Consider the following 25350-nt stretch of genomic DNA (forward strand, 5'->3'; position numbering starts at 1 on the left):
AACGCTGCCCTAGAAAGTTACTTTTCTTTTTCAGAAACATAAAAAAATCAAAAATAAAAAAAGGAAAAGAAAAATAAAACGTTCTTCAAGTTGTTGGCACGATGGAGTCCCGCTCGGCCTGTCTCGTGAGCTGCGTGTCATCCAGTGCACCGTTGCTACCCTGTCTCGGGAAGGATGCTCCTCACCAGACACCCCTGCCCCAGGAGGCCACCTCTTGCCTTGCTTAGAGTGCACCCATGTGTCGTGCGCTGCTGCATGGTGGCCACGGAGCCCAGCACACAGCCACCTCCTTGACAATGTTGGCCTTGGACAGCAACGCTGATCTTCCAGCCATAAACAGTTGCAGTAGTGAGAGCCATCTCCAGCCAAATATCCACAAAAGCTCTGCAGAATGGTCCATATGCATTTTTGTCCTTGTAAGGAGATGTGCTGTTTACAAGAAATACAATTAACCAAAGGAAAAAAAGACTCTACTGTACAATATTTACATCTAGAGGCTGGGCCAGTATTTGGTCCATAAAATCAATTAAAAAAAAATTCATATAGGAAGTGATCCAGTCCTGTAGGATCCGTCCATCATCAGCTGTTGGTAAAGGTCCTTCCAGGGGAGGCCTCAGGCCTGTAGTCATATTTATTCAGTGTACTGGGATAATAGGTTGTCGTGTACACATTGGTTTGCTGCAACGGGTAGAAGTTGGTCCTGTCATCTGGTATCAAATTGTTCTTGTTAAGTGTCTGTAAAAGAGAAGAGGAGATGACAGGCATGGCAATGGTGCCACATAATTACTCTTTGCTACCTGCAGACACCTCCCTCTCACCTGCCTTCTCCATCACGGTCTCTGCTGCAGCCACCACCGCCTTCCCTCCGGCTGGGAGAGTAAGACGGTACATCGTACTCGCTATGGGGCTAGTCTGCGGGGGACCACAGCTCCTGCCAGGTCTCCTTCGGTGGACCTGTGCTCAGCTACTGCTAGGGCCAGAACCCAGAGCCTTCTCCAGGGACCCGGAGTCTCCTGGTAGATGGCATGTTGTCTGAACATCATTGTCACACAAAACCATGCTGGGCCTACACAAAAGTTGGTGATTAATGGCAGCGCTCAATCTAATCTCTTCCAAAATGCTCATGTTATAGCCTGCAGCTCCCTCTCAAACCAGTTGCCAAATGGCAGCTTTTTCTCTTTGGAAGAGCAGGTGTGCATTTACCTGATCTCCATCTCCATTGGTAGATATCCAGGTTTGGACCCCCCGATATTAAGTGTGTCACTTCTGTAAGCTACAGTATAAGTAACAAATCATGGTCACTTTTGGAAAAACTAAAATGACTTAAAAAATTTTAACAACCACGTAACAATTGTTGGCAACAACATAAAAAATGAGAACCACAAACACCCCTTTTACCATAAAACTTTAGAGATGGGGCTTTTCTCCCTCCCCTCTTCCCCCCTCCCCCCTTTGCTTTTTGCAAGAATTACTATTACTCTTCCCACCAGCAAGCAGATGTCCCCCTCCCCCCAGATTAAAGCCCATTGCTATGCCAGCCATCCCCTGTGCATAAGGGTGAACTTCCATTTTGGCAGGGGGATGCAATAATTTTATGCAACTTTCTCCTTCATCTTTATAGTCACCCGATTTCTGTGAATTTGGCTGAGGAACATTTATCACAGTTTTTTCAACTAACCCCTGGCTTAAATTTCTTACGCATATCTCTGGCCTACGTCGCTCCTACATGCACCTTTAATGGTTGTCATGGAGGGAACTCACTCCTTTGATTTGGGAGTCAACCCTAGGCGTGTTTGCTAGAGCATCCTCATGATCAGGGCACAGCACATTCAAAGAGGGCATGAGCATCTCTCCTGTCTTGAGTAGGGAGATGGAGAGGTCTAATGAGGCAGCTAGTCCTGGGACCTGATGGTTGTTCTGCCACAACCCAGTGCTCCTGGGGGAACCACTTTATCTCAGTTTCCCCTTGAGACAAACAGCTCATACCCGACCGAGCTCAGGGAAAGATGAAAATTAATTAACCAATGCTCAAGCTCATGAGCTCCTTTAGCCTTACTCAACTCATCTAACTTCAGCCACCTAAACTTCAGGCATTGGGGCTCCATCAGCAAGCCAGGGAGAAGCCTCCTTCCCGCATGAAGGCAGGTGTGGATGAAAATTGCCTTCTGGGGGAGAGCCCCTGTCCCCCCCAGCCCCGGTGGCAGCAGGGCAGCCTGCTGACAGCGGGTGCCCGACTTTTAGGAGGCTACAGGTAGGTGAGAGGGGTCTCGCCCTGTGCACGTGCCCATGGCACAGTCAGGGCTTAGCCACATCCCGGCTGTGACTGCTGAAATGATCAGAGCTACCCCTAGGCTCGAAGACAAGACCACAGGCAGTACATTTATCTTCCAATTTCTTTGTAATCAAGTAATTTTACTGCATGGGGAGGGGGAGAGGAGGAGGAAGAAAATAAAATGCTTTCTTCTAATCCGATAGCAGACTGACAGCTACAGCTACCCTGGGAGCTGCGACTCCCAGTTTCATACAAGACATTAGGAGGAAAGGCTTTCCTATGGCAAAAGCACCCTGGCAAAGAAATTTCCCAACTGCTGAACTACTGAATAACTTTTTTGGGCACTACCTGAAACATCTTATACATGAAACCTGGAGGAGACTCAGCCTCCTCCTGGTCTGACTGTGATCCTTCCCTGCCTGGACTCTCTAAAATGACTCACAGCATGTCACTTGTAGGAGAGAATTTGTACAGGCATGCTCAAAGTGACAAATATTTCCAAGGAATGAGAATCTGTGCCCTTCAATGTGGAAGGAAGAAAAGAAACGTGGTGCTTTGCTCCCAGTCACCGAAAGAAATATTAAAACAGTGTGGGCAACAGTCTCCTGTTTTGTGCTGGAGGGTGGGAAACAAGGAAGCCAGGCTCGGTCCTCCACTGCTTGCTACGCTTCTTTGGGAAATCCAATTAACTTGCTCTCTGCTTCAATGTCTTCTGACCCAGCTTGATAAAAACAATTGAGATCCCCTGTAGAAATGCACTTTGCTAAGTACTACCACTGAGTATGTGGGAGAACTGCTCTCTGGCGAACACCACAGGTGTTCATACCAGCTGTACACGATGACTGCTATTTCCTATCGGTGTCTCTAGCCCAGGATACCCACTGCAGGCAGCGTAACCCCACGGCCACGGTCCAGCACAGCAGGAGGAAAAGGCTGATTCCCACTGCCGCATTCCCTGGGCTCTCTTGAAGGTGGTCCAGCACCCAGGCCTCATTTGGGTCACTTTTCAGGACGGTTAAGATTCACGACATGCCAGGATTACCACCTCTGAAATTTGGTGACATCAAAATCCTGACTTGGGATGGCTGAGGACCATCTTGATCTGAGGACAAAGACCTCAGGACTCTACTTTTTGGCTTTCAGTTGGAAAATCTGTATGAGTTTCAACATGTCTCACGGTGTTTAAAACTAGCCCCTTACAGCAGACTTAGCATTTAATTAACACAATTTGCATTTTTTTCCTCTCTCTCTTGTCTTACTTTCATATAACATTTAATTAGGAAAAAAACCCACAACTGCTCCTTTGCTCTTTTTGGTTTTATTTTTGATGGAGGGCCTATACCTTAGGAAAATACCTTATGAAAATGGTTTGCAAGAATTTATAATGTAATTAGCTGCAAAGAATTTGTCTCCGGAAACGCTGCGATGGCAGTACACTCCTAAATCAGCACGATCAATGTGCACTGCCTTAACATTTCCCCACACAAACTTATCGTCTGCCTCGTTTTAATAAATAGATTAGGTTTCTTGGCACTAGAAATTGGTTGATATGTTGAAGTAAGGAAATTAGGCAGCAGTGAATTTTAGAGATGTACACATACACACTCATGCATGCACTGCAGGAGAAGAGGCGCACAGTTCCATCTCTCTGGGTGGGCTCCTGTGCTCGTTTTACTCACAGCTTTAACCCTTGCTCTTGTCCTGCAATTCTTCGCCGTGAGAGTATAGAGCTGGCCAGTGACTTTCCCTTTGGAAGATATTCCCTCAACGCTATATGGATTTTGCCCTTAAGGTCAGAGCCTCCTGACAACTTGAACTCCCTGGAGTTACTGTGAGGATGAAAACGGCCTGCTTGCGCCCATAGGCGTTCCCACCAATATTTATCAGTCCCAACGGGAAAGGCCAAGAGTCGTCACCGCAGCGCAACTACAGTCGCTCACAAAAACTAACACAGAACAGACCCTCGCTCACAGCCCAACTCCTACGAGTGCCTCGTTGCCTCAGCCACCCCTGAGCCAAGTCTCCAACATTACAGTGGCCAGAAGTGGTTGCCATATGCCTACATTTAGTTTTGTTCAGCTTTCTCCATTGATACTTTTAGCCTAAGTCATCATTCAGATTTTCCATTTGTTACTTTTTCTCCAGCAAGGCCTTGCCACTACTCCCCCAAATTCTTCCTCTGCTCCAAATCATTAAGTCATAATCCACTGACCTACTTGCTTACATTCTCCCAGATGTATCAAAACATCTTCATGTGTAACACTATGGGACTTTCAGTACTACTCCCATCCTACAGCTGCATGTACAAGCTGTATAAACATTTTTTTACACACATAAACAGATTGAATGTTTCAATTTTCAATAAATAGTCATGAAAATTTCAAAACTTGATTTAAAAAGGGAATGAACATCTCCCCACCCCCAATTAAAAGAAATTCCATATAGTTTTTGAGGAGCTAAAGTGAAAAGGATGCTTCTAAAAGCATCTGATACACATACAACTAATACCAAAACAAGGGATATAAAGCAGTTCCCATTGGGTGACATGCAATGGCAAGATTTTCTTAATCTTCTCACACAGAAAGCACTCGGCTTTCTGGAGCTCAGCATTCTCTTTGAGCTCCAGATCTTCTCATCTATTTTGGGGGTGGTGTGGGGGAAGAGTCAGCAAGTTTCCCAAGAGTTTTTTAGGTTAATCTTCACCAGCTACGCAACACTACGGTCCCCGTGAAGTCAGTGAGCAAGGACAGTTTTCCCCAGCCTCACAGTTTCTCTGCTATTTCTCTGTCGACAGGTGTAATTTCAGTTCTTCCACCTCCCACCCATGACACTTTCCTCTTTAAAAAGGTAAAAAGAAGAAAGAAAAAGTTGGGTGACCTTCCTTGGCAGCTTCAAACCACTCTGTCTAGCATTTTTGGTGAACTTATCATCCCTTTAACCTCTGCAGAGGCTGAACAACGCAGTGCACGCCTTTCCAACGGGCATGACTCATCATCAGAGGTGTGTCGCCTGTGCCAGGACTGACTGCACAGTTGGACGTTTCCATCGTACAAGTTTGTTTGTAATATTGAACGTCCCAGTGTACTACAAAGAAAAACTTCCCCTTTCCTTCATCACAAAGTGAGCGCAGGCACTAAGGAACCAAGGGTAACAACTCCGATCGCTGCTAACCCTGGTCATCCACTGTGGACACAGGCAAAGGTCTAAGATTAGGGTCCTGATAGCAGACGGCAACTTTGTAGTCAACCCGTTCCTCTTAGCAATATCCAAGTCAAGCCTATGTGCATCCTGCATCCTGCCTCTGCAGAAATCAGGGACAGAATTCCCACTGAACTCAACCACACAATTAGCCCTAAAGGAATTAAAGTAGTGTTTCCAGTTTTCCTTGGAACAGCATCCAACAGACTTCCTGTAGCAACAGTGGGATGGCCATTACTCCCCCTCATCCCCCAGGAAAATGGTAGGATAAGGGAATTGTGCAATGATGTAAGAAAGCCAAGTTCCAACATTTAGCTTCTTTTGCGCTCCTTTTAAGTTGTTTGTTTCTTGCAGTGAAATCAGGTTGAGCAAAATGCATTTTCGATGCAGATCAGCTGTTTATGGAGCTAGCCTTGCCTTCTTGTTAAATGATGTTACTTTTTGTGTCCCAGGAACATTAGCCAAATGACTTAGGGTTGTGGAAATATTAATATTATGAAACATTTCCCACAGCTTGTACATCTCTGGAAGTACCAAGGCAGCAATCTCAGAATTACAATTAACCAGTAAATTTGGAAATAATTAGCATAATAATGACATTTCAACAAAATAAACCATACAACTAAAATAACCTCTTTTGGCAATAATTGACACGAGGAAAATAAATGACGTCTGGCCCACCCACATGCTCCCTTTCTTCTGATCGACCGGATGCCACAACACTGCTGTGCCTCTCCAGCTATGCATTACAAATGACCCTGGAAAGACAGAAAGTTGCCAGAAAGACCTTATGAGACCCGTGTATTTACTGCAAGCTAAGAGTGATTTTTAAGACTTTAATGATTCTTCTTTCTGATCTTTCTTAAAAATTTCCTTAGTGTCTTACACTAAACAAACTATCTCACCTGATGCTTTTATGAAATCTCTTGAGCTCTGCCTACACTGAAGTCAAAGGCAGCAGTGGCCAGGGTTTGTGTGTTGAGTTTTTTCTAATGAATTCCATAAGGCTGTTCGCAGGATTTACAGTGAAGTGTAGATGTACAGATGAGGAACCTATTTTCTATATGAGAAGGTTTTTTCCTCTCAAAAAGAGATACAAAAAAATCCCACTGGGACATTAAACTTATGATTGCATGTTCTTTTTGGATGGAAGCTTACCATATTTTTAGACTGGAAATTCTTTGTTCACTGTTATTGGTAAATAAATTAAACAACCCCCAAATGACGGCAGCATCTGTAGATGTGCTTGGGTTGACAATGGAACTAACATTCAATTATAAGAAAATGAATAGCTACAGTTTTCTATAGCTGTTTGAAAATAGCTATTTTATCCTTATACTTAGGAGGGAGTGAGGTTATATTACTGCCATTTTAAACTTATAAAAACCTTCAGAGCTGGCAACATAAAGGACTGTTGTCAGAAAGATGCTTTGGCACATCTCTGACTTTAAGCACATGAGTAAGATGACAAAACAAACTGTATGTAATAGTAAGGCAAACTGAAGTGAGTCCCCGCTTAGAGCTAAATCCAGGTTTAAGTATTTTTCTGAACTGGAAACTGAAGCCCGAGGAGTTGATGGAAATCTTCCCACTGGCAAGCGCAGGTGTCTAGCCTAAAGCTTGCTATTTATCCCTGGCTTGCCAATAATTTGGTGGTGGCAACACCCATGACGTGGCGTCCAGACACAAAAGAAGAATTCAGGGCTGCCCCAAGCTGCTTCCCAATATAGCTGGTGCACAGGATATTGCAGACATGATCTCAGCTGTGTGGGAAGGTGTAAACTGTCTCCTTGCTGCACTACTACGCTTCAATGTATGCCCTTCCTGGGTCCCTCACGTATACTATAGTGTTACTACAGGGGCTCATGCCTTGAGCTACAGCACCTGCCCTCGTGCATGCTCTAGTGCTCAGACTAACTCAGCAGAGGTATAATCACTGCCTTGTAAAACTAAGTTTAGTAATCTGCAATGGGTGCAGATGATCATCTAGAGCAACTGGGCTAGACTGGGCTTCCACTGACGGTAACTAGTAAGGCCACAGTGACCGGCTGTAGGTCTGTCCAGGGAAGGCAGTTCTCGTTGCCTCGTTGCAGTTATATTGGAGCAAGCAGCCCTGAGTTTTCAGAGGGCCTCAGAGCTGCTTATTCTGTGAATTACCACCACAAGTCATGCAGCCTGGTGCCAGCCCACAGCGCTACATTTAGACTCAGAGTTGCAAAGGTGTAACTGCAGTGGTGCAAAAAAAAAAAAAAAAAAGTAGTAAAAATAGAAATAAAAGTAAAAACTGGCCTAATTTGCCATCTGCTAACTCCATTCAGTTTCTTATAGTCTTATTGCTTTCCAAGTATCTGCCACCCTCTAAATAGCTGCCTTTTGGTTATGTTCCTCAAGACTGCTTTGTTTTCTCTCCATGCTGCATCTCACTTCGTTATTTCCTCTCTACATTTATAATCTCCCCAGGTCATTTTCTATTATTTCTATAGCAATGGCTGTTTTTTTTGACACACCTCCCAATTTAATATCTTCTGCTAGTTTAATTAACACACTGACTGCACCCTCTCCAGGCTCATTAATGAAGTATTAAATAAAGCCAAACCTTGCACTACTGCTTGCGGTGCCCCACACAACCCCTCCCCATAGCCCCGTATGTTCCCATTAACGATTGCCTGATGTTCACAGTCCATTAGCCAGGTTTCAATCTCTGCAGCAGTGTTCCTGTCCAAGCCAATTTCTACTTACACGTCACAAGATTATTTAAGACACCAATATCATCCGCTTTTCTTTAGGTGTATGGACCAGTGAAGCTATATTTTTAAGCAGCTGAGAATCTGCCCTTATGCAGCTCAGTCTTGTGCTTTCCTTTCATCCTCTAATGCTGAAACTCTGTGGAAAAAGTGATTGTGTTTGATTTCTTCCTGCTCAGCGTTAGGTCCCGGCTCAGCTGTCAGTTCAGCCCAACCACCTTTCATTTCATCAGTGTATGTGACATGTTGCCTCTCAAATATTAATTCAGATTTGCCTGCATATTAACACTGACACAGATTTGTTTCAATGAGCTTCCATCGCTGTAACTGAAAGCACAGCCGACTCAATGCCATTTGTTTCTTCTGGTTTCACTCTCTAGTATGGCCCCAACTCTGTCAAATTTTGAAGAGCAGGCGGGATTTAACACCCCATTGATACGCTTTGTTGAATGGGGAAGGTCCAGGTGTACTCTATCGATTGGGGGCCTGTATGATTACAGATAGTTTCTCTTATCCCCAAATCCAACCAGCGTTTCTCACACAGGCTTACTGGAGCTACTTGTGTGACTTCAGTGCATTGGACTTTGGTAGCTCAACAGTGACTCAATTAGCTGGGAGGAAATTGGCCTGCTTTCTTACAAACACTTTTGTATTACCTTTGCATTTCATGGCACTGGGGGTTTGCCCAAGATCCACGATATTTATAAAGGTAATTGGAGTTGTTCATTAGCTGGTTCTCACAGACTCTGGGATACAGTCCATCTAGATTCCTTCATCCGCAGATTTTCAGTTCTTTCGTTTATTCATGTGCTTTCTGCCAAATGTCAGAACGATGTTAGAGCTGACTTAATGAGGATTCCCCCAGCTATAGGGGAATGCAGGCAGAGCTACTCCTGCTTCCCCTACGCCAAACCTATTGTGCATATATAAATGATGCACCAGGGAAAGGTGGCAACGGGTGCAGTGCTGCTGCAGGGTGTGCAGCCTGCGTGGAGGCAGCAGCCAGCACGTCCTGAGCAGCCCTGCGCTCTCAATTGCTCTTTAGGACAGGCTGGTCATGGTTCAGGAAAAAACAGCTCAGGTATTTCGTCTGTCCTCTCTCAGAGCTGCCAAACATGTTCTGGACATTGAGCTCTAGTTCTGCATACTGACACAGTTATCTTTATTCTGAATGTATGCAACGAGATTCCTTTATAATTCTACTTAAAAATCCATTATTCACGAGTGGAGCCATTCCAGATGAATAGTGAGGCAGCTCCCCTCCAAATGTACCACAAAGGTTATATGTTGTCTGGTATTTATTGTTTGTCTAATATTATCCTCTCCCTTTACTTTAGCTCCCTGCCTCTGTCATGGCTCCCTTTAAACTCTTCTGCAAACACATAATTAATTCCTCCTGCATATCTTGGAGGCACTGAGGATTTCCTAGTTCAGCTAATGCACATAACACTGCCAGCCAGAGCTTCGAGGAGACAAGGAGGTAAGAACTACCTCAAGCACCTGGACCAAGGGAGAACCATTAAGTTTTAGCAAATGAGGCTAGGGTATATTTGAAATATTCCTCTTCTGACCAGTAGAGGGAAGTCATGTAAATACACAGCAGTCAGTGCGGTGTGATTTTGTTATTGCCATTCCTGCAGTTCTTTATTCAATTCTCCTTCTTCCAGCACAGGTGGGTGGGTGGGGGCAGATACATGTCAACCTCAGATAAATTAGAAAAAGCAAAAATTGCAAGAAAAAAAGTAATATCAATTATTAGATCAATTAGTGTAGCTGGAAAAATCAGATAAACTTTTGAACACAACTGCCTGTCTTCAGGTCTGAAATAGTTCACATGTTTAAAAACCTGCCAGCTTTTTTCAGCTATGCTCATTGATCTAATTAAAAACAAAACAAAATAAAACTTTGTCTGCCTACAAACCTGTCTTGCCTGCATCCACACATTATCACAGCTGCAGTAATACAACCCCAAAGAAAGATTAGTGTGAGCATCCAGGATGACCAGCCTAGCCTGTAAGAAGGCAGAGCATGGACCATATCCTGACCTGGGTGTAGAGGAGATACGCCTGGTCATACAGGGAGAAAGAGAGAAGGCTGAGTCAATAGAGGAAAACATGGCAGGATAAATATGAAGCATCTACCCCCAGCCACTTAAAACTTCTCAGTATGGCTTACAGAGGAAAATAAAAAATCATCCCAAAAGCTGGACTCTCTCAAAATGGTGGGGGAGGAGGAACAATGTGGATTCCCACCCCACGGTGAGCAGCAACAGCCCTGCGAAGTAATGAAGGGTTTGTATAAAAAACGGATGGAGCGGGGACCAGTTCCCATTGGGGACCATTGTGAGCAGCTGCTTCGCACCCCAGGGGGAACAGGCGCAAGGAAGCATTCCGATCCGAAGTGGCAGTTTCCCCTACTCTTAAATAATGTATCTATGAGAGGGAGATATCTGTGACTTGCACACAGCAACCTGCTGAGCCACTGCTGCCATGGGGTGAGGACACCTCCAAGAGATGCACATCACTCTGCAGGCACAATCATCCTAGGACAGCCACACCTCCAGGCATGCTTGACTGCTCAATTTGCCTCGACCCAATGATATAAAGGGGAGAAAAGACACTAATAGATTTTGACTGAGACGCACCACTTAATCCTTTTTTCCCCATCAGTAAGCTCTCTTGCTTTCCCTTCCTAGCAGGCATTATGTAAATTGAGAGTCCCCTGAAGTGATATTTGCAACTGCAGGATCATACAAGAAAGGGCACAATGCTCCTTTGCCAATACAACCCCCTGCCCGTACTATTCTTTTTCAAATAATACTATACTCATGGTAAGTACTAAAAATATGTACTCTACCATCCAAGCACTTAATGTTCTTAAATGCCACTTTGTTCAGGGGAAATAGTCTTTGTTAAACATGAAATTCACTGGGAACAAAACTTATGTTTCAATATGATTTACTATATTTTTTCTATATATATATATATTTTTTTTTCCAGCTGATTACATCAGCTAAATCTCTCTCTAAAATGCCATAAAGCTAAAGCAAATACTTAAGGAAGGCTGTTGATAACTTATTGACAATGTTGGGTATCATCAACTGCTGGCTTATGTCTGAACTTTACAGCCACTTCCTGGGGCTTAAATGATGCACAGTGAAAGGGTCACCAGGAAAAGAAAAAAGCTTATATCACAGTGCTATCAGTGTATGTGCTGCGACCACTACAAATAAATGTGTTAGCCAATTTTAGTTGAAGTAGCAACATTCAAATTAAGCACAGGACACCGAAGCCCTAAGTTTTCCATGGCAGAGAGAAACAAACATCCTCAGAGACCAAGGCTGACTTAGACAAACAGTCCTCTAGGCCACTTGACAGTAGTTAAAGCTCATTTAAACTTGAACCACTGGCTGTCTCCCCACTATAAAAAAGGTGTGATTTTCAGCAGCAATGAAAATGACCATCACCAAGAGAGAGACATTTAAAATCCATAGAGGGATCCACTTTCCTGTACCCTGAGCTTTATTTCTTTTTTCAATGTTGAAAGCCACACTAAACACCCAGCTTGTATTATTCAGAAGGATTCTTCATCCAAAGACAGAATTGGTTTCTCTTTCATAACCCTCCACGTTGGTATTTTATTGCCATGAATTATTTGGGATTAGTAATGAAGTGTGGATCACAGCATCCTCAGTTCTTCGCACGGGGTGTCTGCTCTGCACTGTTATTCGATTCTCAACAGCGGTGTTCTCACTTTATTAAAAAATATTCATTGTAGTTTCTAATTTATACAGAGTCCCAAGTGATCTACTCAATATTCCCCCCATTTTCTGGTAGCTGCATTTATATTTGCTGTATAACTTTGGGCAAGTGCAGGACTTGCAGTCCTACTGAAGTTAATGTGTATTGTTCTGATGCCCTCCTAGAAACCAGCTATCAGGTGATACATCAAATATTTAGTTTCCCTCTTTCATTGCCATATCCTGCAATCTCACTCAGTTCTCACCTCATCTTCCCCCACAATAAATGTGCTCATTGACATAAATGACTGTTTTGCTTGAGCACAACTTCAGCGTTTGGCCCCTAGCTTCTACCAGAGCAGCAGTGATGCTCCAGGGCAGATGCAACGCTCAGGTGCTTCCTCAGCTTATTTGAGGCATCAGTACAGATAGAGTTTGACTGTGTGACTCATGACTAAAGCTGCGTTTAAGGAAGGAAGGACAGAGGGAGGTCTGTCCAGCCCAACTGAGAAGAAAATCTGCAGAATCATCATCATCATAACCATCCTGCAAACTTACATTTCTCACTAATCCCATCTGGCCTGATCCAAAGGCCATTGGATTTTGGATTTGGACCAATGTGCAGGCACCTTTGTCTGTCCAAATCCTGTGTAGAATAAAATGTTGGCTCTCTTTATTGGCAGAGGATTTAGCAATAGGAAGAAGTTCAGTCCAAAGCCTTTCTCCATGTGTGGCTCTTCCAAGAGCTCCTAATTCACACGGGCTCAACCTTGACTGTACATCCTCCTGCTTCTACTGCAGGATCATCTGGCTTTCCATCAGCGTGACTCTAATAAGTAACTCACATGAGTAAGTCACTGAGTAGCTGGAGCAAAATGTTAAAAAAGAGGATCTCCTCTCTGCTTTGATAGCCAGTTATTAATTAATCGGCATGGCAGTACTGGGAAGGTTGTAGGTGGTTCTGTAACCCATCATGCCAAAATGTGAAGAGCAGATAATTTTTATTTCATTATGCTCTTGTTCTGCACAGTCTTCAATATTGTCAGAGTGTTGTATGAACTTTAACCAATTAATGAAACATGAACTGCTTATTAGGTGACCCAAAAGGTCTTTCCCCTACGATCTGTGAATAACAAATCAAAATCAACGTGTGGCTGGTAAATGCATATGCATGAAATCTTTTAAGACATCATGGCTAAAATGGCTAATAATAAACCTCACAGCACTCTTGAGAAAGCAAAACAGGAAGTGAAAAGAAGCCAGCAAAAATAAAACACTCTTCTGCAAAACACTGCCTAGGCAAGTTAGCGTCAGCTAAATGATCAATAGGTCACCATTATGTATGATATTTACATCTGATCTGCATTACTGCATTGCTGTGCTGAAATGTCCAACAAGGCTCATATCAGCTAGCACTTCCTTCATTAAAATCTGCCTTCATATAAAATTCACCTTGATTTATGAGTTTGCATTCAGTGCTGTACATTTGAATGTAACACTGCCAAACTTTCTACTGTGTTCACCTGCTGGTTGGAGAGCAGAGATATTTCAAGATGAAAACAAACTAAAGATGGTTGCTGAAGGCTTATTATTATCAAAGAATGGAAAATAATAGATTTGTGCATATGCTCAGCCTTCTGCTACCATCATGTCACTGTGTATTATCATTTTCTGTTACTGAAAATAGTCTACACACCGCATATTTCCTTAATTGTGGATTTATTGTCTTTCACAGACACACACACACACACCCCCACCCACCTACCATGATTCCTTTGCTTTCATTACCTAAAAAATGTTGGGGGCAGTTTTCTTGGTATATCTGCTGAATATAAACTTACTTGGGTATAGAATCTGGAATTTCAGGTGTTTTCACTTTCTTTCATACATACACTTTTAAATTGAGATGGGCCCATAGCCAAGCTCAGTCCAACCCTCATTTTCCAGAAGGTGAATTTTAGCTCCTTCATCATTTGAATGTTAATTGTGTAGCATCACAATAAAACCACACATGTTCCTTGAAGGCATGAAAAACTCCCTCCTGACCCTTAGAAAAATCTGCCAGTTATTCCTAAATATAAAGCTGGCTAATAACAAGTTCTGTAAGTAATTACACAGCACAGAGCACACACAGCCTTCCTCTTACTGCGCTAATGCTATATTCTTCAAGGGAACACTGAGGAGTGGCAAATTTGTAGCATTAAATGAGACATTTTCAGGCAAGAGTTTCAGAAAGGAGTGCCGATAGCGAAGATGAACATAAGGAAATATCCAACAGGAATAGAGAAAAGAGGCTTCACTTGATAAACAGATTTTACCTTTTCTGTAAATTTCTTTGCCTCATTCACCACTCTGAAAGTGTATGACTTCGAGTTCTTCTCAGCAAGTAGCCCCTTGCTCCTAAACATTTAGTTTTGGTCTGTCCAATGACTGCAGATTTATGCACTTGAACTCTTTCACTTCCTAACATTCTATAAATAAGCCCCATCTGGTCTATCTCTCCTTGTGTGCGAGTCCCTTCTCCCCCCAGCCTAACTCATACAGTCCCAGTTAGATAATGCCTTCCTTTAAATAAACGAGACTTCTCAAAACTTGATCTAATGCCTAGGCTCTTTATGTCCCTCGAAAGAAGGTTCTAACAGCTGCTCACTGTTACTACACACTAGATCAAGTATTCAGAGACACATCTATCAAAGAGGTCAACTCCCTCCTGATACTACATTAACTAACCTGCTGCTATTTTAAACTTTGCTTAGCTTTGTTTTTACTTCTACTCCACTGCACCATTCAGCACAGACATATTGCATTTCATAATCTGCTTACCCAATTGACCAAGATCGTTCTGCAAACAACTTCATCTTTCTGAATTTTAACCATTCTTCTTATTTTAGCATCATCTGATAACGTATGATAGCACAATATAAATCTTGAAGAAAATGTTAACACAAAGCCAACCCTGCAACTACCTGCTTTTGGCCACAAAAATAAATTTGTCTCTTTTCTTCATTATTTGTTATGTGAGAAACAAGGGGATACTCTTGCTCATCTCTATTCCTGCAAGTTTTTCTCATCTGGGTCTTCCTATTGACTTTTCCACAACTGCTCACATAACTGAAAGGATTACTTTCATAGTTTGAAGCTTCCAGGATCAGGTCCCAGTTCTTTACCTGTCTTAATAATTTATTACCTAACCCATATATGCAGAGTGTGTAGAATAATACATCCTGTGAAACTTTGTTAAAAGCCTCTGAAAATCCCAATATGTCTGCTGCTTCCCTCCTATCTAGATCAATATTTATTTAATTTAAAAAAGGAATCCAATTTGCTTGACATGATTTACTTTCCACAAATCCATGCTGACTTGCATTATGATGCTGCACCCTTATTAAACTGTATGCAACTGTAGCCTTATGCTGCTAGGAAATGTATTTTTGAGACTGCATTTATAGGCAGCGGGATCCTCTGAGGGACTGCAATGCCCAACACAAGGGATTCAGCACATGCTTACTGGCAAACTGGTTTGTTATTTTCCAGCTCAAACTGGTTTCCTTTAAAACACCAAAATAACATTGACTTTTTTCAAATTATTTGATGTAAGCTCTTAGTTCTGATGCATATTCACATTGCAAATCACAGCCATGCATCAGGATTCATCCTGTGCCCAGCATTATAAAATCCCTATGTAGAAACAGTCCCCAACACCCAGGGAGTTTAGACTATGGCAACGATCCCACCGTTGATCTTATTGTTGGGTCTCAGTCAGAGGCCGGGCCAGATCAGCAGAAACAGACAATCAAAATGTCAACAGCACATAGCTATGCGAAGGAGCAAGCAGCTGCAGGGTTTCCTTCTGTTTTGTGTTTGTGTCCCAAATAATGCTCCACACTGTTCAAGAGACCTTAGGCAGGCTGTTCCTCCCGCGGTGACATGAAGCCCCTTCAACCCATCATCCCACTGCTCCCTTCTCCGATCCCACACTTCACCTGGAGACTGATGCTCAAATACAATGATGTGCTACTGTCTCAGCATATTGTCTCTTGCACCCTTAGTCCTATCTGCTCAGATAATGGGTGATGTTCTCTTTAGCAAGCAGACATGCCAACAGAGTATGCCACTTCAACACATATCTTCTCCTAAGGCTTCAACTCCCAATTCTGCTGCTATCATTGAATTCTGCATGGCTGCCTGGGTTAAGTTCTGTCCAGTACTGATAGAGGGGGCAGAACCCTCTCTGCTTTCTCCTTCTCTCCAATTTGGCAGTTCCCAAAGCATTTCCAGAATCTCAACCTACCAAAAAGCATTTTCCCAGCTACTTGTCTAATGAAGTTTCCATTTTTATTCTTCCTCCCCTCCGTTTCCTCTTACCATGCACTAACAATGCACTGAACTGAGCTCTTACTGATTTCTGAGAGGACAATTTGTACGCATACAATAGTCAGAATGGGCTGGAGTATCTTGATATGTACTTGCCAGACTGGCATTCATCAGGACTGTGAAACAGAACAAAATCCCATTGCAGTAATGGGACTTTTTAACCCCTTTGTGACAGTACAGCTAAATACCCCTTCAACCCCACGGGTAATGCCAAAAGCTGGGCACAGAGACACAAACCTACCCAATTCCAACCATGACAGAAATACAGAATTTGTTCAGGTAGTATCAAGCTGTTTGTGGTATTTCTCATCAAGTACCCTACCTTGAACTCCATAGGGGTGTACTTCTCGTTCTTGGGGGTTGTGTTGCCCTTGTAATGGAGATGGTTGGGAGTGGTTGGGTGGATAACGGTTGACTCCTGGGACTGCCTCTGACAGCGCTGGCAGTACACGTAAATCACAAACGTTAAGAGGCTAGAGCCGAAGAAACAGGAGACCCCAGTGGCAATCAGATGGATGAGACTAAAACCTGCAAGGGAAATGACAAGAGATGCTATTTTTAAAGAACAGCCTTTTTCCCTCTCCCAACAAGACCACAGGTGCAAATCAGAGCTATGACATCTCGGGATCAACATTAATACGCTGTTGAAGCCAGAGTCTTACGTTCTAACATAAACTGACATAATCTCCCTGCAAATCGGTCTCCCCACTGCAGCTCTGCCTTGTGCGGTTTAACAGGTTCATGCATTGTTTTCTCAAAGCTCCCTCCCTGTCTCTCCTCGCTCCCCTCTATTGATATTGAAACTAAACATTATGTTAAGCTGACAGCTAAAGAAATGAGCCGTACAAACAATGCACATTAATGGATTCCAAAGCATGTGCGTGCCATGGAAATAAGGGGATAAAAATGCTCAGTGTTTCTCTGAAGGGGAAGGAAGGGAGGGGAAAGCCCTTTTTGTTGGCTGTCCAAAATGCCTATGGGACTGTGTGTGGGGTGGGGGAGATACACATTCCTCCCCCATGTAATCCAAGTGTGCTCAGCATTCTTGCTTATTCACAGGGCAGCATTGCCTTGGCCATGTCTGCACTACCTCTGAGGTGTATTTGTACCGCTATCAGTGAAACAGGGGTCCTCAGGGGAACAGGAAAGATAAAGTGGAAAAAGGAATGGGAGGAACTACTTGAAAACCGCTTCTTTGTTGGCTTTCTCCACAAACTGCAAAGATAGATAGGAAGCCAGTTGCAGGCAGGTGCTGGCGGGTAGCTACAGTGCAAATATTTCAAAAAGAAAAGCTTTTGGACTATAAAAGCCTCCTACAGAGATGTCTCCACATGAGATTGCAGCAGCACCCTCCAAGCACAGCGCTGACCTCTGGAAGGAGCTGTAGTTGTGCATCCCATGCTCTGGGAGGCACTTAACTCACAGCTCCGGCTGGTGGGGGGAAGACAAAGTCAAAGAGTACTCTTCATTCCTCCCTCACCTCAGAAAGTCTCAAACCCCATGGTAAAACCAACCACCAACAGATCTCCGCTGACAACAGAACAAACAGTAGTGACCTTTACAGCCACCAAGTTAACGAAGCAACCAGAAGCAATCTTGGGTGGCAAAACTTTATGATCGCTATTGTCTTTTGCTATGTGCGGGGGGGGGGATCTACAGAAAAAGAATCAGCGATGATGACTCCAAATGCTACTGCCTTTCCTCTGCCTTTGCTCTGTCATCTTTCAAAGAGGAGTAACAGGGGCCCTGGTGCCTGGGGGGGTGATCCCTGACTGCCTCCCCCAGGGCAGCTGTCCCAAGGGACAGCCACAGCGGCTCAGTGGCGACTGCAGTGGTAAAATTCCTGTAATACTTAAAAAGCCAATTCATTTGGAAAGACTGCTGCGTGGACTTGACTGGGTGCAGAGAACTGGAAGGGACTACGCAGAGAGTGGCTTTAAGTGAGGTTCATTCTTAGTCCGATCACGGCGTGCATTTTTTTGGTGCCATCTTACATTTTAACTGATATGCTTTTCAAATAGAGAATTCTGCCCATTAATCTACTGCTCTTCTCTAATCTTTAGTTAAAAAATATCCTCCTGAGTTTAAAAAGAACAAAACCAATAGAGTTCTACAGCAAAGTAATGCACTTCAATCATAATTACAGTAAGGAACATACAGAATTTATTAGACTGACGAGCTACATTTATTTTTTAAACCACACTATAAAATTCTATTGCAAGATTACCACTTTCTATTGTGTTTTGGATGATGGTCCAAAAAACCAGCAGAAAGATGATAATTTCCTACTAAATGTTATGAGACTTTTCCAAAAAGACATTTCCTTTCTAAAAACCTCTGCCTGCTTCACATCACTCATGAGATCTAAAACACAGAACATGCAATCGTGCTCAGTGAAGCCACATGACACTGTCACATTCTCCTCCTGTCCAGCTTTGCTCATATTGCAGTGAATGTTTCATTTCACAGCTACATTACCAATTCACTACAGTAAGAAATCTGTTCTAAAACATAAAGCTCTTACATTTCCCTCTCACCTTTGAAAGACCGATCTGATTTTTCAGGTGACTTTTACCCCCATCTTAGAGAAAAAACAAATTATTTTGTTTGCAGCATGTGAGTCCCCAGGGGGAAAGCTTTCTGGTTCATCACTCTGAAAATATAGATTTTCTGAGATGCATCAACAGAATTTCTATTGATTGGCTTCTTTGCCAAATATTGTAGAACACTAAGTAATAAATAATATTAGCTATGCTAAAATGGAGATTGCAACTGCAATACAATGGTGGTGGTAAAAGAAGGGAATGTGGATACAGTGCACAACAGCAGAGTGCAAGCCGTAGCAAGGAGTCCTGGAACTGAAGCAGATACGTTGCACCCTCTGAGGGAGAAGGAGTGACGCAGAAAGCCAACTGTTACAGTGCAGGTGCTGAAATCTTAATTCCATTGATTGCCCCACAGTCACAGACTGAGAGGCCACATTTCTGTGCCACAGGTGGCATGCCTTTTTTTGCCACGATCTCCACAGGGAGAAGAGATTTTGGCAGCCTGCAGATCATCTAGATTTCAGGAAAGCAGGGATGCGATGCTAGCCAGGACTGACGTGGTCATTAGTGTGAAACTAGCATTTTAAGATGTTGAAGGAACCTGACATTTTCTTCAGTCTGCATTTTCATCACAGGGGCTCCTAGGGCAGTGGAAAAGTGACACTAATGACTGGATCTTTCCAAGTTACAGGCAGAAAGGAGACACAACTTCTGTGAGAGGTGAGGACTCGAATGAAAGGAAAGGCTTGGAGGACAAGTATAAACTCTAATTTTATCCTATATCAGCAAAGGCTGTGTCTAAGAGACCCTAATCACTGAAATCTTTATAGGTTATTTAAAAACACCTGCCTCCAAACAGCTGGAGGCTTCCAGTAGTGGAATAAGGAATATCCCTTCCTTTCTCCTGAACCATTTACCCTGTGGGTAGACAGAGACAAGCAATGTGCTCCCTGGTAATTAACGACCCTCAGTGGCCAACCCAAGCACCAAAATAAATAAAAATCTTGGAACTGACAAATGGACATGCGATACATTCCTCCAGTCTGACTCAGACAGCAAGACTCCAGTGGAATTAAGGCTATCAGTGGGATATGAGCTGTATAGATTAATGGTTTGGTTGATACTACACAGGGAGAGAAGAAGCCAGGTTAAGATAAAAATAAGATATATAGTTAGTGGTACCCTACCTCCACAGTTCGTGCTCTCATCAATGCTGGAGGCTGGCAGGATCACTAAACAAAGAAAAGAATTGGAAAAGAAAAGAAAAGATTGGAGAAAGTTGTCATTTTGCCATCACTTTACTTCTTTAAGTAATTAAACCCCCTGTGCTCCAGACACGAGAAGCTGCTCACGTGTTCTGCAGCAAGCTGAGACTCCCTCTAAATTGAATGATAAGCTCCGAGTGTGAAACACATGCAACAAAACCTCTCCAAAGACCTGACAATTCCAGTACTGTTACCTGATCATTGTTTAGCTTCTTCAATTTAGGGGAAAGACGATAGCTGAGAAACCCATGAAAAAGAAAAGTATCATTGCCTAGAGATTTTTTAAGTCAGGGCACTGTAATCCAGAAAAGAACATGTGGAAAGGGGTTATTCAGTCTAGAGCCATATCAAATATTTGCCTGAGAGATTCAATTTCCACAAAACACAGGGTGGAAGATGTTGATGACCTGTCCATCAACAGTGTCGCTCTGTTAGACCCTTGGTTAATCTCCCCACTTCACACACCAGTTTTCTCCATCTGCCTCACCTTATTTCTTCATTCTTTTGGGATACTTCTTTTGATACCTGAACTTAAGGACCTTCTGTTGCCCATATCCATACTGAGAACAGAGATAATTTTTATAACCCAGCCTAAGATGAACTATGCAATGTTAAAATTCAGGTGAAGCTATACTAGATATTTATTACAGATCTAGGTAATTCTGTTTTAAAGAAAAGCCAACCTGCCTTAAAGGAATGCCAGTTACCCTGTGCCTGCCACAAGAGAGTTTATAACATGTTTGGTTTTTTGCTTGTTTTTCTAGAAGCATCCAAACCCAATTTATAGTACAGAAAACCTCAGCCTAGTTTGACAGTCAGGGCACAAGCTGCTCTCCTGAATTGGCCCACCCTCTCCCTGCTCCATGACACTGTACATACCAGGAATTTCATTATACAGGCAATCTTGGTACTGTGTGCTGTTTCCAACGCACTGAGAAGAGTCTGGGCTGTGTACCTCGCAGTAACGGCTGCGGTATTGGACGCCCTCTTCATTACACAAGCTCCACTCTGACCACTCTGACCAGCCACCTGAAACCCAAGATCAGGAAAACACACAGACAACGTCACCAAGAAGGAAAAGGATCCCTTGTACATACAAAACTTCTCCCATGCCAAAGGATGTCTAGATCCTGGCCGCAGCCTCTCTTGCACATCTAATCCAGGGGCTTTAATTTTCTCAATACAAATAACAATGCAAGCATCATAGCCTACTTGTCAGGTTGTATTTTTCTTAATATGGACTGAACACACCCTTGGCAGAGCACTGCGCACCACGGAATTTTCTTAAAAGCTCCTGTATCAGCTCTTTGGTTAAAGATGTAAAAGGAGTTGGATGGGGCAACACTGCATCAGGACCTCCAAGTTTTGAGGTGGCCTCCCAGGGACACCCCAAGCAGCCAGCACAAGTTACAGCAGTAAGAGAGTTTTGCTGATGTTCCTAAGGACAGGAGTCATTCTGCACTGGCTCAGAAATACACAAAGGCAGTTCAAAACCAGCACAGATCTAAACCCTGTCCTCTGAGTTGTAGCACATGCTCATCTGCTCGTCTGTGTAAGAAAAAGGAAGGATTGTCCTTTCAGCAACAGTACAGATTGATGCTTCATGACTCCTTTTGTTTGTCTTGTAAGCTTCCACATTGAAGAACCAAAACCTCCTGCTTTTTCAATTACTTTAAATGGATCAGCTGTTAACAGGATTTTGCCTGTCCGGCACCAGAATGACAGAGCATGGGCTAGTGAGCAGGTAAACAGAAAGGTGATGCAGTGCAGTTGAACACTGGGATGTCTCCTTTGTACCTGGCTCAGTAGACATTTACTGAATGGACAGAAAAGCTTCTAACTGGTGGTGTTTCTGATTTATTTTTTAAACATTTTGCAAATGTGTCTTGCTCCCACCACCACCCAAGCCAAGTGGAGCAGGGACGAGAACTGGCTACCTTCACATGGGTGCGTGTTGCAAAGGGCCTCCTCAGTGTGCAGACCAATGCAGATATCCTCTCCGCTAGACGGAGCTGGATTGGTGCAAGTCCGCGTGCGCTGGTAGTGTCCTCCTCCACAGGTTGCTGAGCAGTGAGACCAAGGAGTCCAGCAAGACCATGAGCCTTTCACTGAAGGACATTGAAAAGCAAGGAGAGAGAGGTAGATGCCGTTGATTATTCCTCTTACTGTGACAAAGCAGGAGAGCCCCAGTATCTCACCTTCCAGATCCACCCTGCCCAGACTAGCTAGCAGTTTCTTGCACCCCAGGACATTTGGGCCTGACAACAAGAACTTTATATCAAGAGAGGGTACAAATGTGCTGCACTCTGCAGATGCAGAATGAAGTCTGTGCACAAAACCACTCTGTGTAAAGTGCCAAAATAGAAATGATTCTTTAGGGTAGTCACTGAAATATTCTATTCTATTCTATTCTATTCTGTTCTGTTCTGTTCTGTTCTGTTCTGTTCTGTTCTACATCTTTCTATAAACCAGCACTGTCATTGTTATTATACTGTCTCCTGATGCTTCACCTACAGCAACAGCAGCTTTACTTGGGAAAAAAGAGCTGTACAACCTAAGTGGAGCTTATATGGCACCTTTCTGTGGGGGTCCCGAGTCCTCTAGTTCCAGCCTTCGGGAAACAGAAACTCAGAGGTTTTATCTGAGCACAGCCCCATAACAGGTTAATAGTAAAACTAGGGAGGGATTTAAGATCCCTGATTCCCACCCCCCCTTGTCAGGCTACTAGACTGCCTGATTTGCAGGTCCACATGCCATTACTTCAGAAGATAATAACCTGATGACTTAGTGCAAGATAAACCCAGGATTTGTGTATACACATTGAGTGAGGCAGGAAGGAGGGAGACACAGAGAAATAGTAATCATGCACTCAGAACAGATTGTAAAACATCATAGTGTCCAAGGGGAGAAAACAGCACAGAAGAAGAGCACAGACATTAGTGAAAAGCCACTGAGAGCTTCCAAAATAGTACTAATAGCTGCCGTTATAGTGCTAGAGTTATTTTCTTTTTATAGGCCATAGAGTGCAATATTTGACACTCCTGCTATGCTCTTGCTGCACATTCTGATCATATTTTCCTATCTGCATTGGAATTTTATCTTTGTATTGAATTTTAGAATCACAATAATACTATTATAATATAGCATTTTCAAGTCTAGGCCACAAACTATATTGCCAGAGGTCGATAATTGCTAGAACTGCAAAGAGGCAAGGTAATTTCTGTAAGATCACTTAAGTTTAGTTTAGATAGTTATTACAGAGCAAGGAGAAGGATAAGTGAGAGAGAATACAGTAGTCAATGGTCTATTATTACTATTCTGGACCAGGAGTGCAACATAAACATGAGGACAAACTCGAAAACCAGGAAACCAGGCAAGAATACTCCCTGCTGGCTGTGCAGGAAATGGTAACTGATGTCAAGAGTAGATGCCCATCGCAAGAACAATACGTAAGCAGGAGAGGGGGAAGAAACAAGTGTTCACAAGAAGAACCTCCACATCAAGCATCTCTACACAGTATTAAGCCACATTTATCAAGCCTGTCTCCTCATCAAGGTGCAGATGCACAGCAATGCCCTCCACTGGATGGAGCATCAAACCTTGAAGCCAAAAATTACTAGAGAAGCCACAATACTACTTCCTCTAGAGGATGTGGCTGTGTTACCCTCTGAGCCTAGGTGAAACAAGTCATAGCGCTAAAGATCACATACATGGGTCATTACAATAGCTTTAAAAAAAATTAAGGAAAAATCCCCCAAATTAAAAAAAAAAAAAAAGTAGCTTGGAAATACCAATTTTTTTTTTTTTTTTGTGGCTCTACCATTAAGATGGGGAAGTACAACTCTGAATTTCACACAGGAAGATGATCATGGTTACCTGGGCAGGGATGCGGATTGCAGTCTTGGTACTCCATCGCTGACCCCACGCAGGGCAAGCCACCATTTTTAGGTTCAGGGTTTGTGCATGTTCTCTTCCTGATCCTAAAGCCCAACTCACAGTCCCTGGAACAGGAAGACCAGGCCCCCCAAAAGGACCAGCCCCCATTGATAATCCGTGCAGAGGTCTTACCAGTCTTGAGGAGGTCATCAACAAGAGCTTCAAGGAAAACAAACAAGACATCACATGATCACAAATTAATCAGTTGCTGGGCTTTTAAAAAGGGCTTCAGCTCATGAATAAAATCAGGATTTATGGGCCCTGAAGAAGAGTTTCTGTTATGTGCCCTTAGCAAGAGTTTTGTTCCACAGGGTTACAGCTAAGCTAGACACAAAATGAAATCTGTACACACACAAACCGAGTCTACTGATAACTTTGATAAATGACCCTTCTGGGCAGCAAATTGTGGCAGTTGAGGCTGTGCCCTCAGGACACTGCCTTGCATCACAGCAGTAGTGAAGGGAATAACCCCAGAGGCAGTGCAGAAGGGGACCTCCAAAGAGAAAGAAGAGTAAAGACATACTGTTCTGTAGAATGGATCTTCCCTTCTTCTCTACACCTTCATTACTTGCCTGTTCTCTTTCAGGCAGCCTGGCAGTACCAAGAACAAATCTATACACTGCCATAAGCACAGAGCTCACAACTGTGTTGACCTCTAAGTCACAGGACTCTCTCCATCCCTGCTATTCTGCAGTGATACTAGTCATACATGCCGAGACTTAGGTAGACACAATCAGGTTCTGGTTGTTCTGAGAGGATCCCCTTTCCACCATCAAATCTAGGCTTGCCCTACGGTCCCCCAGAGCTGGCAAGACGTACAGTCAGTATCACACACTGCTGAGCCATCATTGGGGCAGAATCGACTCTCGGTCTTCTTCCTCCCAAACTGCAGCTCATGGGGATCGGACAGCTGGGCACGACACGTGTAGCGGAAGCGCTGCTCCTGGCGGGCACCATTCTGGGTGATGTTGACAGGCATCCAAGGGGTCCAGGGTGTGTTCCTGCGCACCTCCGGGCAGCTCTCTGGGTTGCAGGTCTTATATTCCTGCCAAGAAAGAAACCCACTCTCTCCTTACTTATTAAACAGGAGCAGCCTAACTAACAGAGATTTATTTACGCCCCAGAAAATAAGAGGGTACCCTCTGCATCTAAAACAACCTCTATCCACCTTATCTGACCTCAAAGACACAAGACAGTGCTGGGCACAGCACAAAATGTGGTGACTATGGAGACAGTGGTGGTGCATAGCTTCAGGTGGACTTCAAGGGTGAACTAT

The 25350-nt window shown here is 43.5% G+C and overlaps 1 protein-coding gene across 1 annotated transcript in view; it reads right to left on the reverse strand.

Moving 5' to 3' along the window:
* Positions 1-579: 579 nt before the first annotated feature.
* Positions 580-25350, reverse strand: part of SEMA5B (semaphorin 5B) — a gene marked incomplete at both ends in the record, with an annotated part of 133929 nt that continues 109158 nt past the window's right edge. Inside the window, 7 exons of the mRNA XM_082314454.1 lie at positions 580-735; positions 16650-16855; positions 20061-20105; positions 21018-21167; positions 22076-22246; positions 24015-24233; positions 24894-25119. Coding sequence (XP_082170580.1) covers positions 580-735; positions 16650-16855; positions 20061-20105; positions 21018-21167; positions 22076-22246; positions 24015-24233; positions 24894-25119 — 1173 coding nt within the window. The remainder of the gene's footprint in view (positions 736-16649; positions 16856-20060; positions 20106-21017; positions 21168-22075; positions 22247-24014; positions 24234-24893; positions 25120-25350) is intronic.

This window comes from Platalea leucorodia, assembly GCF_965183815.1.
Source record: "Platalea leucorodia genome assembly, chromosome: 5".
Classification (NCBI taxonomy): Eukaryota; Metazoa; Chordata; class Aves; order Pelecaniformes; family Threskiornithidae; genus Platalea; species Platalea leucorodia.